The sequence below is a fragment of the Barbus barbus genome, assembly GCF_936440315.1.
Source record: "Barbus barbus genome assembly, chromosome: 45".
Classification (NCBI taxonomy): Eukaryota; Metazoa; Chordata; class Actinopteri; order Cypriniformes; family Cyprinidae; genus Barbus; species Barbus barbus.
In genome coordinates, this window is record NC_136723.1 from 24531368 (window position 1) to 24543618 (window position 12251).

The 12251-nt window shown below is 40.3% G+C and overlaps 1 protein-coding gene across 4 annotated transcripts in view; it reads right to left on the reverse strand.

Moving 5' to 3' along the window:
- The window catches only part of LOC306864048 (BRCA2-interacting transcriptional repressor EMSY-like), a 46835-nt gene that overhangs the window by 20489 nt on the left and 14095 nt on the right, over nucleotides 1-12251 (reverse strand). For all 4 annotated transcript variants that reach the window (XM_079407745.1, XM_079407743.1, XM_079407746.1 and 1 more), the window contains 4 exons: nucleotides 11225-11398; nucleotides 9915-10051; nucleotides 6040-6210; nucleotides 1839-2034 (listed from right to left, as the gene is read on the reverse strand). In XM_079407745.1, coding sequence (XP_079263871.1) covers nucleotides 1839-2034; nucleotides 6040-6210; nucleotides 9915-10051; nucleotides 11225-11398 — 678 coding nt within the window. The remainder of the gene's footprint in view (nucleotides 1-1838; nucleotides 2035-6039; nucleotides 6211-9914; nucleotides 10052-11224; nucleotides 11399-12251) is intronic.

Consider the following 12251-nt stretch of genomic DNA (forward strand, 5'->3'; position numbering starts at 1 on the left):
ACAAGCAAGCCCTGCCCAGATTTAAAAAGTCACTCAAAATTAACGTAAAAAAAATTCTGAAATGTTGAATTTTCATCTTTTGTCATAGGTCCGGAACAACTGACTATTACAAAACGTTTTTAATAAACACGCATAACAAATAAACATTTTTTTTATAAATAAAGTGCCTTTTGCATTCAAAATGCATTAATAGCAAGTGCAATATAGCAAAACATTTAATTTAAGTGTCAGCAACAGAGAAATCGACTGAAATCGTTTTTTCTCTGGCCGATTTTCTTTTTTCCCCTTCATCTCATAAAAAGAAAGTTTGAGTAGGCCTAAATGGTTATTGCAGGTACAAGATAGTAATAGTATTCTAGAAGTAGTAGTAGCCTAATTCATAGTAATAATACATAGCTCAAAACTTAAGCACCTTCTCAAAACAATTCTGAAGCATGCTTTTTGTTTATGTTTGCTGACTGACAAGTGTTTCCCGCAGACCTGCAAATGCAAATTCATTCCCTGCCAGCAGGAGGTGCTGCTGGAGCGGGAGATATAGCGGTTTAATCATAAGCGTGCTCACAAATGCTACTTGATCAGACATTACAGGAAAGACTAAATGAAAATGACATTGAGCTTTTCTAGTGGGTTCTTTTCAAAGATACATTTAAAAACACCCGCACCACATTTTGATTTTAACACGTGCAGTGCTCAGTTTATTCAACCAAGTAGAAGTCTTTTGGGAAATCTCATTTTTGCGGTCAGTTTTGATATTGTGATGGGGCACCACAAATATATCAATGTATGGGAAACACTGGACACTGCAATAAGCCAAAAGTCCATAATCTAAGTGATAAAAAAACAACAAAAAAAACTCATACATAGCGAAGTGCCGTCATGACATGTCATTAGGGAAAGGGAAGTGGTGTGTGGCCAAGTATGGTGACCCATACTCAGAATTTGTGCTCTGCATTTAACCCATCTAAGTGTTCACTCAGTAGTGAACATACACCCGGAGCAGTGGGCAGCCAATGCTGCGGCGCCCGGGGAGCAGTTGGGGATTCGGTGCCTTGCTCAAGGGTCTCACCTCAGTCGTGGTATTGAGGGTGGAGAGAGTGTTGGTTATTCACTCCCCCACCTACAATCCCTGCTGGATCTGAGACTCGAACCCTCAGGTTACAAGTCCAACTCTCTATCCATTAGGCCACGACTGCCCCAACTGCCCCAGACTGGCGACTGTCATGACAACAAATGTAATGAAGGAAAACTTTAAATATCTCGCTTTAAATATTTCAGACCATCTCCAAAAAGAAATAAAAAAAAACTAAACAAATGATTTACAAGTTTAACATGTGTTTATCAAAGTAGGAAATATAATTAGTGCTTATGAAATACGAAATGGAGGTGGGTCCGGATTGAATTCCCTGATTGAAGTCCAGACTTTGAGAAGTGCTAGCCTATAGCATGGTGTATTTTAATTTGTTTTGTTAATAAAAGTTCTATGATTTATATATAGGCTAAGTGAGTCAGACGTTGAATTTTGTTGTTGCTTGAAGTTAATTCAAGCAATTGACGCCAAATTGCTGCCAATTTGAAAGTGAAAGTAAAATGTGCACAGCGCTTTTAAGATATTAAAAAGGGAAGTAAAACGAGGAAAAGAGGGAAACCCCTCCCCCCCTCCCCCCATGGTGATACCGGTATTATCGGTGTTTTCACACGTCGATTAACCAGTGGGAAAATGTCAACCCTAGTGGGTAAAGGATGACAGAATGCGGATTCTTGGGTGCACTGTCGCTTTAAGAGAGTTGATTCTAGGATGCATTGACTCCTAAGCAGATGAGATGTATTAGTGTGCTGACCGTGAGTGCTGTCGGAGGTCACCGTGCTGCTCTCTGTATACGAGGACGAGTCGTCTTTGAGCGCCCCCTCCTGGCCGGATCCGGTGGCGGCTTCTGTGCTGCGTGAGACCTGCTGCAGCGTCTCGCTGACCAGCTGACGGGCCTGTTCGCTGACCACCGCTGTCTGAAACGCCATGGGCTTGGGCTTGATCAGGACCTGCGCACAACACCACCATTACAGATCATTAACAGTGCAGCATCTGACCAATCACAATCAACTGCTACTTTGAGGTTTATTTACTTTTCTGCTTAGCAATACCGAGAGTGAATTATAGCAGAAAGTACATTGAAAGATAAAATTGCAAGAAAAACAAAATACAAAAACAAATTTCAGAACATATTCAATAATACTACTACAAAAAATAATAAAAGATATACAAATGAGCATATACATCTTTCCAAACATAAACAAGTGGTGCATACAGTTAACATTAAACACTGACAGTAGACGTTCACATACAGATAAATACAGTTTAAACATATGTACATACAACTATACAGATATACAAATGAGGACATTGTAGAATAATAAAGAAAGAGATAGATAAAGTGGCATAAGGGACATGGCAGATAGAGTGCAAACCAGTTAAATAAAACAAAACTGTGCAGATATATGTGTAGTGCAAGAGCTTATCAGTCTGTTAAAGTGACAAGAGAACAGTCTTTTTATCAGACTATCCGAAGAGGTAGTTTGCTGAACCAATGCTGGATGAGGTAGTGATCAGTCCAATGCTGCACAAGTGACAGGTGCTGGTCACGGTTTGTATACAAAATACAGTGGGGGAAACAACACTTGAAAAAAAATTTTATTAAACACATTTGCAGTGCAGCAATTCACATGAAATTTTGACCAGATGTTGGTATTAACTCAAGAAATCTACACAGAGAAAAAATATTGAATATTACAATCCATAAAAAAGTTATTTATGACGTGAAATAGGAGAAGAAAAAAGTATTGAACACACAAAGAAAAAGCAGTACACCAAGGCAAGACAAAGCAAGACAACCGCTGATTTCACTAATTAGTTCAACCTCCTATTTGTGCAAATTAGAATCAGCCAGGTCATTGCAGGTTAATCAGTTAGAAAAAACCTTACCCACCTCTGAATGCAAGTATACAAACATCTCATGATGGGTAGAGGCTGTCCCAAGACCTTTGCAACAAGATTGTTGTGCTGCTTAAAAATGGTAGTGGTTACAGACAGATTTCACAACTCCTAAATGTTCCTGTAAGCACCATTGGGTCCAAGCGCAAAGAAAAAAACTTCATCAATCTGCCACGCAAAGGAGCTCCTCGAAAGATTGCTGATCAGGGAGGCAGAAGGTTAATCAGAAGAGTAATCCAAGAGCCAAGGACCACTCGGAAAGAGCTACAGAGAGACTTGGAAGCAGCAGGTACAGTTGTCACAGAGAAAACTATAGGCAATGCACTCCACCGCCACGGCATCCATGCACGCTCGCCTCGGCGGATCCATTTTTGAAGAAAAGGCATGTTGAAGCTCGTTTGATGTTTGCTACAAAACATTTGGACAACCCCGTGAATTACTGGAAGAATGTAGCCGGGTCAGATGAGACAAATTTTTTTGGCAATAATACCACACGCCATGTTTGGAGGAGAAATGGCTCTGTGTATGACCCTAAAAATACCATACCAACAGTGAAGTTTGGAGGTGGAAGCATCATGGTACGGGGCTGTTTTTCTTCTCATGGTACTGGCAGAATCCATGTTACTGAAGGGAAGATGAATGGAGCCATGTACCGGGAAATTCTTGAGGTGAATCTGTTACCATCCGCCAGGATGATCAGGATGAGACATGGATGGACATTCCAGCAGGACAATGATCCGAAACATACTGCAAAGGAGACTCGGTCAGGAGGCCCAGTCAATCACCAGACTTAAACCCAATAGAGAATTTATGGAAGGAACTGAAGATCAAGATTCACAAGAGGGCCCCGCAGAACATTCAAGATTTGAAGACAGTCTGTTTAGAAGAATGGACCAGAATCCCACCTGCGCTGTGAACGATTAGTTTGTTCATACAGGAAGCGTCTTGAAGCTGTTATTGCAAACAAAGGCTTTTCCACCAAGTATTAAGTATAATCTCAGTTAATGTGTTCAATACTTTTTTCCTGTGTCATTTCACTTTTTTATGGATTGTAATATTCAATATTTTTTCTCTGTGTAGATTTCTTGAGTTAATACCAACACCTGGTCAAAATTTCATGTGAATTGCTGCACTGCAAATATGTTTAATAAAAAATGTGTTCAAGTGTTGAATACTTATTTCCCCCACTGTATATATCCATTCACACACACGCACATATAATAAAAATAAGAAGTTTTGAAACATACAAGTGCATCTGCAAAAAGGACCCTAAGCATCCACATTACATTCATTGAACAATATAATACCAAGAGGAATGGCAGAACTAGCATAACGTTTTGACCTTGCTTTGAATGTCTACTACTGAGAGACCAATGACAACCATCTACAATATAATGCTGCTTGTCTGACTAATAACTGATTACAGCGTGCAACAGTCAGAAGTAAAAATCTCATTGGTTTTGTCCAGTGGAGAATTGATTTTTAACGATAGGCCTAACTCACAAAGCATTAAAGACAGAGCAATTATGAACTACAAGGTATTTGCTTTTGTTGAAGCCATCAGCCAGCAATATTTCAACTAATTTTAACAGCAGAATTCCAGGTGAAAAGCTACATGAGCCATGATTCTGTAGAGAAATCTGCACTAATCAGAGAATCAAAACAAGCAAAATCATGCAAGTCTCAATTATACTGAAATATTTGCTTACAAATGATATTTTGCAATAAGCATAAAATATGCTGTTTCTATATACACAATTAACATCTTTTAACCAATCATTTATTTATCCATTTTATTTAGATTCTGTCATTTACTTTGCTTCAAGTGATTGCAGTTCTCTCGCTCTTTAAAGTCATTATGTTCTTTTTGTTTGATTAATCAAATGCACGTGTGCTTCAAAACAGAGCTGGTAATTAGATTCTCCTCATAACTGGTTGATTTAGTTCATGGATTATAAATCTTTAATGAAGACTTTTTAAAATCCCATTGAAAAAATTAATGATAAAAATACTTCTGGAACCAATGATGCTGAACGTTTTTCTGAAACTTACCCACATTCAAATGTTGCTTAAAAAGAATAGAATAAAACTCTTTGTTTAAAAGCAGATGCTCTGTTCTTTCTGCTGACATATTGAATGTTTAGATATTCATAAAGCAAAATATTATGGGGGCCATGAAAGTTTTGTGAAAATGATTAACAATGCTTGCAGTGGCTAGCCACTTTTGTTTTTAATGTATTTTGTGTTTTAATTTTAATTTTAGTTAAATCTTTAGTAATTTTGTGTGTTTTTGTCTTAATTAGTTTTTGTATTATGTATTTTCTTTAGTTTAGTTTGAGTTTGCTTACATTTTAATTGTTTTAGTACATTTATTATACACTATACATTTATTTTGTACTATATATTTTATTATGTATTTATTTTTTAATGCTATATAGTGTTTATTAAATTATTATTTCATTTTGTTTAAATGATAAATGCTGCCAAAACCTTTCAACAAAGTTGTCCTAAAACCAAAATGTGACCACAAAACCAGTCATAAGGGTTTTTTTTTTTTTATTGAGATGTATACATCATGAATAAATCATCTTTCCATGGATGTATGGTTTGTTATGATAGGACAATATTTGTCTGAGATAAAACTATTTGAAAATCTGGAATCTGAGGGTGCAAAAAAATCTAAATATTGAGAAAATCACCTTTAAAGTTGTTCAAATGAAGTTCTTAGCAATGCATATTACTAATCAAAAATTAAGTTTTGATATATTTACAGTTGGAAATGTACAAAATATCTTCATGAAACATGATCTTTACTTAATATCCTAATGATTTTTGGCATAAATTAAAAATTGATCATTTTGACCCATACAATGTATTGTTGGCTATTGCTACAAATATAGGACAACTTTGATGAACTTTTTTGATCCACTTCAAATGTTGACTACTGTATATTTATTTTGTTTCAATTAAATTTGATTTTAAAGTAATAAAAAGGTATTTTTTTGTGTGTGTGTTTGTTTCTGGTTGTAGTTGACTGCAGTGAGCCGGCGTCTGACCTGTGTTTTGCCCTGCTGTCCGTAGACGATCTTGGTGGGGATGATTTTGGTGGACGGCTGGACGCCGGCGCTGAGGCTCTTGGGCTGCGTCACGATCATTTTGGTGATGGGCCGCGACGCGGTGATGATGGCAGGCTTGGCTCCGGGCACGGCCTGCAGCGTCTTCTCTCCCTGACACACACACACACACACACACTCGTGTCATGAATCACCACACACACATCAGCAAGTACTAGGGTTGGTGTGGGTTTCCTCCTGTGTCCAAAACTCCTGTGTGACAAAACTGACTAGGATTTGTTTTGTTTTTAGAAACTTGTGTTTTGTGTTTGTTCGTTGTGTGGTGATATGTATTTCGTAGTAACTTTGTCCTTTGCTACCAATCTTGACCAGAACTCCCAGGTAGAAGAGATATTGGGCCTCATTCATGAAACACTCATAAATATAGTAATTTTGTAATTAGGAGTCAATAATTTGTGCGTAAAACAGACCTTCCCGAAAACTCTCCTCCAGATTCACAAACGCTTCGTAAACTTCCGATTTGATAGTTAAATTCGATAGTTAAATGAATTCCAATCATTCGTAAATAGGGCGCATGTGCAGGCTCATTCACAATAAGATTAATCCCCATCTATGAATTACAGCTGCACAAATTACGTGTCCAGGAACGCAGTGGAATATTCTGGTCTACTTTCTCAGGTTTGGCTCCAGTATATTGTATAAATGCAAAAAAGACTAATAGGCCATATGCCTAACAATAAATATTCAATTTACATGTCCATCAAAGCATTTTTAGCCAGTTGAAACATGGCAGGTGCTCTTCTGAAACTGGTGGCGCTTGAGAACGCTTTGGTGGCACAGCTTTTTCCCAAGATGGTTCTCACTGCAGAATACAAGATCCAGGGGGTGTGGTTGGATCTAGATCCAACTCCTCCCACCTTACATATACCTAAACTTACCCATCTCCACCCCCTTATCCCTAAACCTACCCATCTCCACCCCCTTATCCCTAAACCCACCCGTCCCCATCCCTAAACCCACCCATCTCCCCCCCTTATCCCTAAACCCACCCATCTCCACCCCTAAACCTACCCATCTCCACCCCCTTATCCCTAAACACACCCATCCCCACCCCTAAACCTCCCCATCTCCACCCCCTTATACCTAAACACACCCATCCCCATCCCTAAACCAACCCATCTCCACCCCCTTATCCCTAAACACACCCATCCCCACCCCTAAACCTACCCATCTCCACCCCCTTATCCCTAAACCCACCCATCCCCATCCCTAAACCAACCCATCTCCACCCCCTTATCCCTAAACCCACCCATCCCCATCCCTAAACCCACCCATCTCCACCCCCTTATCCCTAAACCCACCCATCTCCACCCCTAAACCTACCCATCTCCACCCCCTTATCCCTAAACCCACCCATCTCCACCCCTAAACCTACCCATCTCCACCCCCTTATCCCATCTCCACCCCCTTATCCCTAAACCCACCCATCCCCATCCCTAAACCCACCCATCTCCACCCCCTTATCCCTAAACCCACCCATCCCCATCCCTAAACCCACCCATCTCCACCCCCTTATCCCTAAACCCACCCATCTGCACCCCTAAACCTACCCATCTCCACCCCCTTATCCCTAAACCCACCCATCCCCACCCCTAAACCTACCCATCTCCACCCCCTTATCCCTAAACCCACCCATCTCCACCCCCTTATCCCTAAACCCACCCATCTCCACCCCCTTATCCCTAAACCCACCCATCTCCACCCCCTTATCCCTAAACCCACCCATCTCCACCCCCTGATCCCTAAACCCACCCATCCCCATCCCTAAACCCACCCATCTCCACCCCCTTATCCCTAAACCCACCCATCTCCACCCCCTGATCCCTAAACCCACCCATCCCCATCCCTAAACCAACCCATCTCCACCCCCTTATCCCTAAACCCACCCATCTGCACCCCTAAACCTACCCATCTCCACCCCCTTATCCCTAAACCCACCCATCCCCACCCCTAAACCTACCCATCTCCACCCCCTTATCCCTAAACCCACCCATCTCCACCCCCTTATCCCTAAACCCACCCATCTCCACCCCCTTATCCCTAAACCCACCCATCTCCACCCCCTTATCCCTAAACCCACCCATCTCCACCCCCTGATCCCTAAACCCACCCATCTCCACCCCCTGATCCCTAAACCCACCCATCCCCATCCCTAAACCCACCCATCTCCACCCCCTTATCCCTAAACCCACCCATCTCCACCCCCTGATCCCTAAACCCACCCATCCCCATCCCTAAACCAACCCATCTCCACCCCCTTATCCCTAAACCCACCCATCCCCATCCCTAAACCCACCCATCTCCACCCCCTTATCCCTAAACCCACCCATCTCCACCCCCTGATCCCTAAACCCACCCATCCCCATCCCTAAACCAACCCATCTCCACCCCCTTATCCCTAGACCCACCCATCTCCACCCCCTGATCCCTAAACCCACCCATCCCCATCCCTAAACCCACCCATCTCCACCCCCTTATCCCTAAGCCCACCCATCCCCATCCCTAAACCAACCCATCTCCACCCCCCTAGATGTGGATCCAACCCCGCCCCCTGGATCTTTGTTCTGCAGTGAAGGGCTACTGGTTTTTCCAGCTGAGATGCTTTGGTTGCTATGATAAGGAATATCCATGGCAGTAACGTATTTCTAGTATCTAATTTTTAAGAATATTACTGAATATAAAAATGCAGTAACCAGCTATATTAACTTCTCTATTGTTATTCAGTTGTTGTACAAGCAAGATGATTGAACGGTGTAGTATTTGTCCCGCCCCTCCTACATTGATTGGATGGCTGGGTAAAAAGTGACTGACAAGCGCTGCGTTTTACCCAAAGCTAAACAGTTTATCAACTCTCAGCTACCAAAAAATAAAAATACAAAAAAATTGTAAAAAATTATTTATTTTTACGCACCATTTACACGTGGTAATGAGCAGGTATACATTTCTTTCGTACCAACTAACATTTTGAAAATACGAACACTTTCATGAATACGAAAATTTACGTCAGAACAGCTTTACGGACAATTTACACAAAAATTAATTCTGCTCGTGTTTCATGAATGAGGCCCATTGTATCTAAACGGGACATTCCTGGTTAAATAAGTAAGTAAATAAATACATTTTTAAAAATTGTCCGTTCTCGTTCCATGCATTTCACTGCAGAAAAGGTTGCTCCGGGCCAAAACTGACTTCTGTCATATTTATCGACCAGCAGAAAACTACATCAGTGTATTATCATAAACACAGCCGTTTAGTCTTAAGTAAACGTAGTAAACAGATGAGAAAGAAAACGAACGTACAGTATTTTTATATCGGCATGCGTTCAGTGTTAAAGAGACAGCAGTCTAATAAACACACTGCCTGTTATTAATCAAACAACAAAATAAAATCATTCCCTGATCTTGACTGAATATCTTTAATAACTTTAATTAACCTATATTTTATGAAAAGAAAACTATGCAGTGTTTTTAAACTTTTAAGTACAGTTGCTGTTCCTGAAATTTAGTTCAGTTGTATTTATTTATGCTATTGCTAATTGATTTGTTTGTTCCTATTTTTATTACTTGTCTTTAACACTTTAATATTTGAAATGTCTTAGTCTAGTTGTTTTTGCTGTGGTATTTGTTAAATGCATAGGCAAAAGTTCCTCTTGTAGGCCTAAGTGTTCGGTCTTCTGTTATTCAGCTGCAACAGAATGCTTTGTAAAAAGACAGAATAAATGTTTGACTTCATTTTTTTTTATCTTATTGGAATCGAAGCTCGGAATCGATAAGCAGAATGGGAATTTTTGACCTCACCCCGGCGTTCAGCAGCGTCGTCACCACGTTCTTCCCTGGCAGACCCTGGATGGTGGTCCCTTTGCCGGTGGTCTTCTGCACCACGATGACGTTGGGTTTGGAGGTCATGGGGATGGTGGTGATCTTGGTGGTGGTTCCTGTGAAGGCGGAGCGTTAGAATGAGATATGGAGAGACTTTACAATCTTCTCACATTTGCAGCCAGGAAAAACATATTAATGAGATGGATAAGTGATAAGACTCCGACTATATCTGGATGGCACAGGATTTTAATGGAACTAATCCCACTGGAATATGTTCAGTTAATGGTCAGCCAGGTAAATTTTATAATGTATGGAAGCCTTATATCAATAACCTAGGGATTGATTTGTCACCTATTCTGTGGAAGAGTTTCCAGTAACACTTTATTATAAAGTGTCAATAATACAGAGTAATTACCTAATTAGTTACTTAGTAGTAGCCGTTATACTTACATAAAACAAAATGTACTTATCATGTAACTAAGTTATGGAACAGACTGTACTTACAGTTTGTAATTATGTAGATGTAATAGACAGCTGTTACACATATGTAACGGACCGAGTAAGTTACACTTAAGTACAATCTTGATACACTTTATTTTAAAGATGTGTACTTACATTTATAATTACGTTATATAAAGTCTGCAACACATATGTAACAATCTTTTGGTTACATAAGTATCTGTGTAACAGACTCGGCCCGTTACATATGTGTAACAGCTAGAAAATGTTCAATAAATATATTTGGAGAAAAAAAGAAAGAGACGTGGGACTCGCTGAACTCATAACGCGCAACACAGTAAAACTCGGAAAAATAAATATAATGGAACAAATAAGCCCTGACCCTGCAGCACAAAAGCAGTCATGAGTAGCTCAGGTATATTTGTAGCAATAGCCCACAATACATTGTATGGGTCACAATTATAATTTTTTTATTTTATGCCAAATATCATTAGGATATTAAGTTAAGATCATGTTCCATGAAGATATTTCTTACCGTAAATATATCAAAATTTCATTTTTGATCAGTAATATGCATAACTTCATTTGGACAACTTTAAAGGCGATTTTCTCAATATTTAGATTTTATTTGCACCCTCAGATTGCAGATTTTCAAATAGTTGCATCTCAGCCAAATATTGTCCTATACTAACAAACCACACATCAATGGAAAGCTTATTTACTCATGATGTACAAATCACAATTTTAAAAAATTGACCCTTATGACTGGTTTTGTGGTCACATATCTCTGACTATGGTTGATCCATGATACTGCGGTTTCCAGCTCTTACCCGACACCATGTTGGAGGTGAGGATCTTGCCTCCCAGCGTAGCCAGAGACTTGGGCACGACTGTGATGATGCTGCCGCTCGTGGTTTTGACGTACGTGGCTCCGGCAGGAGACGTGGCCACTCGCGCACCGATAGCGGGACTGACAGACGGCCGAGTGTACGTCGCCTGAGAGCCTATAACACACCAGTCACCAGTTCAGTGCAGGAAACCTCTGCACCCATTCATTAACATGCATATTAACAGAGATGACATAAGATATCTGTCAGGGACGCTCAGGATCTGCAGCGCTTAATGTTAGATCTTCACTGAACAGATTGACAAAGTGAATAAGACTTGATATTTATTTGCAAATCCTTTGCTTTCAATAACTGCATCAAGCCTGTGACCCATTGACATCACCAAACTTTAGCATTCTTCTTTTGTGATGCTTTTCCAGGCTTTCACCGCAGCCTCTTTCAGTTTTGGGGGGTTACTCCCTTCAGTCTCTTCTTTAGCAGGTAAAATGCATCCTCTACAGGGTTTAAGTGTGGAGATTGACTTGGCCAGTCTAAAACCTTCCACTTCTTACCCTTGATGAACTCCTTTGTTGTTTAGGGTCATTATCTTGCTGCATGATGAAGGATCTCCCAGTCAGTTTGGTTGCATCTTTCTGTAAATTGTCAGACAAAATATTTCTGTAGACTTCTGAGTTAATTTTGCTGTTGTCATGTGTTACATCATTAATGAAGATTAATGAGCCTGTCCCAGAAGAAGCGATGAAAGCCCAAGCCATTACATTACTTGTGTAATGTGTACTATAATGTACACCTGTGTACACTGTGTTTCAGATGAGCTTGTGTGTTTGGGATCATGAGCAGATCCTTTCTTTCTCCAAACCTTAGCCTTTCCATCACTTTGGTCCATAAAATCAGTCCATAAAACCTTGTCCCAGAATTTTTGAGGCTCGGCTCCTATTCTTCTTGCTAATGAGTGGTTTGCATCTTCTGGTGTAGCCTCTGTACTTTTGTTCACGAAGTCTTCTGCGAA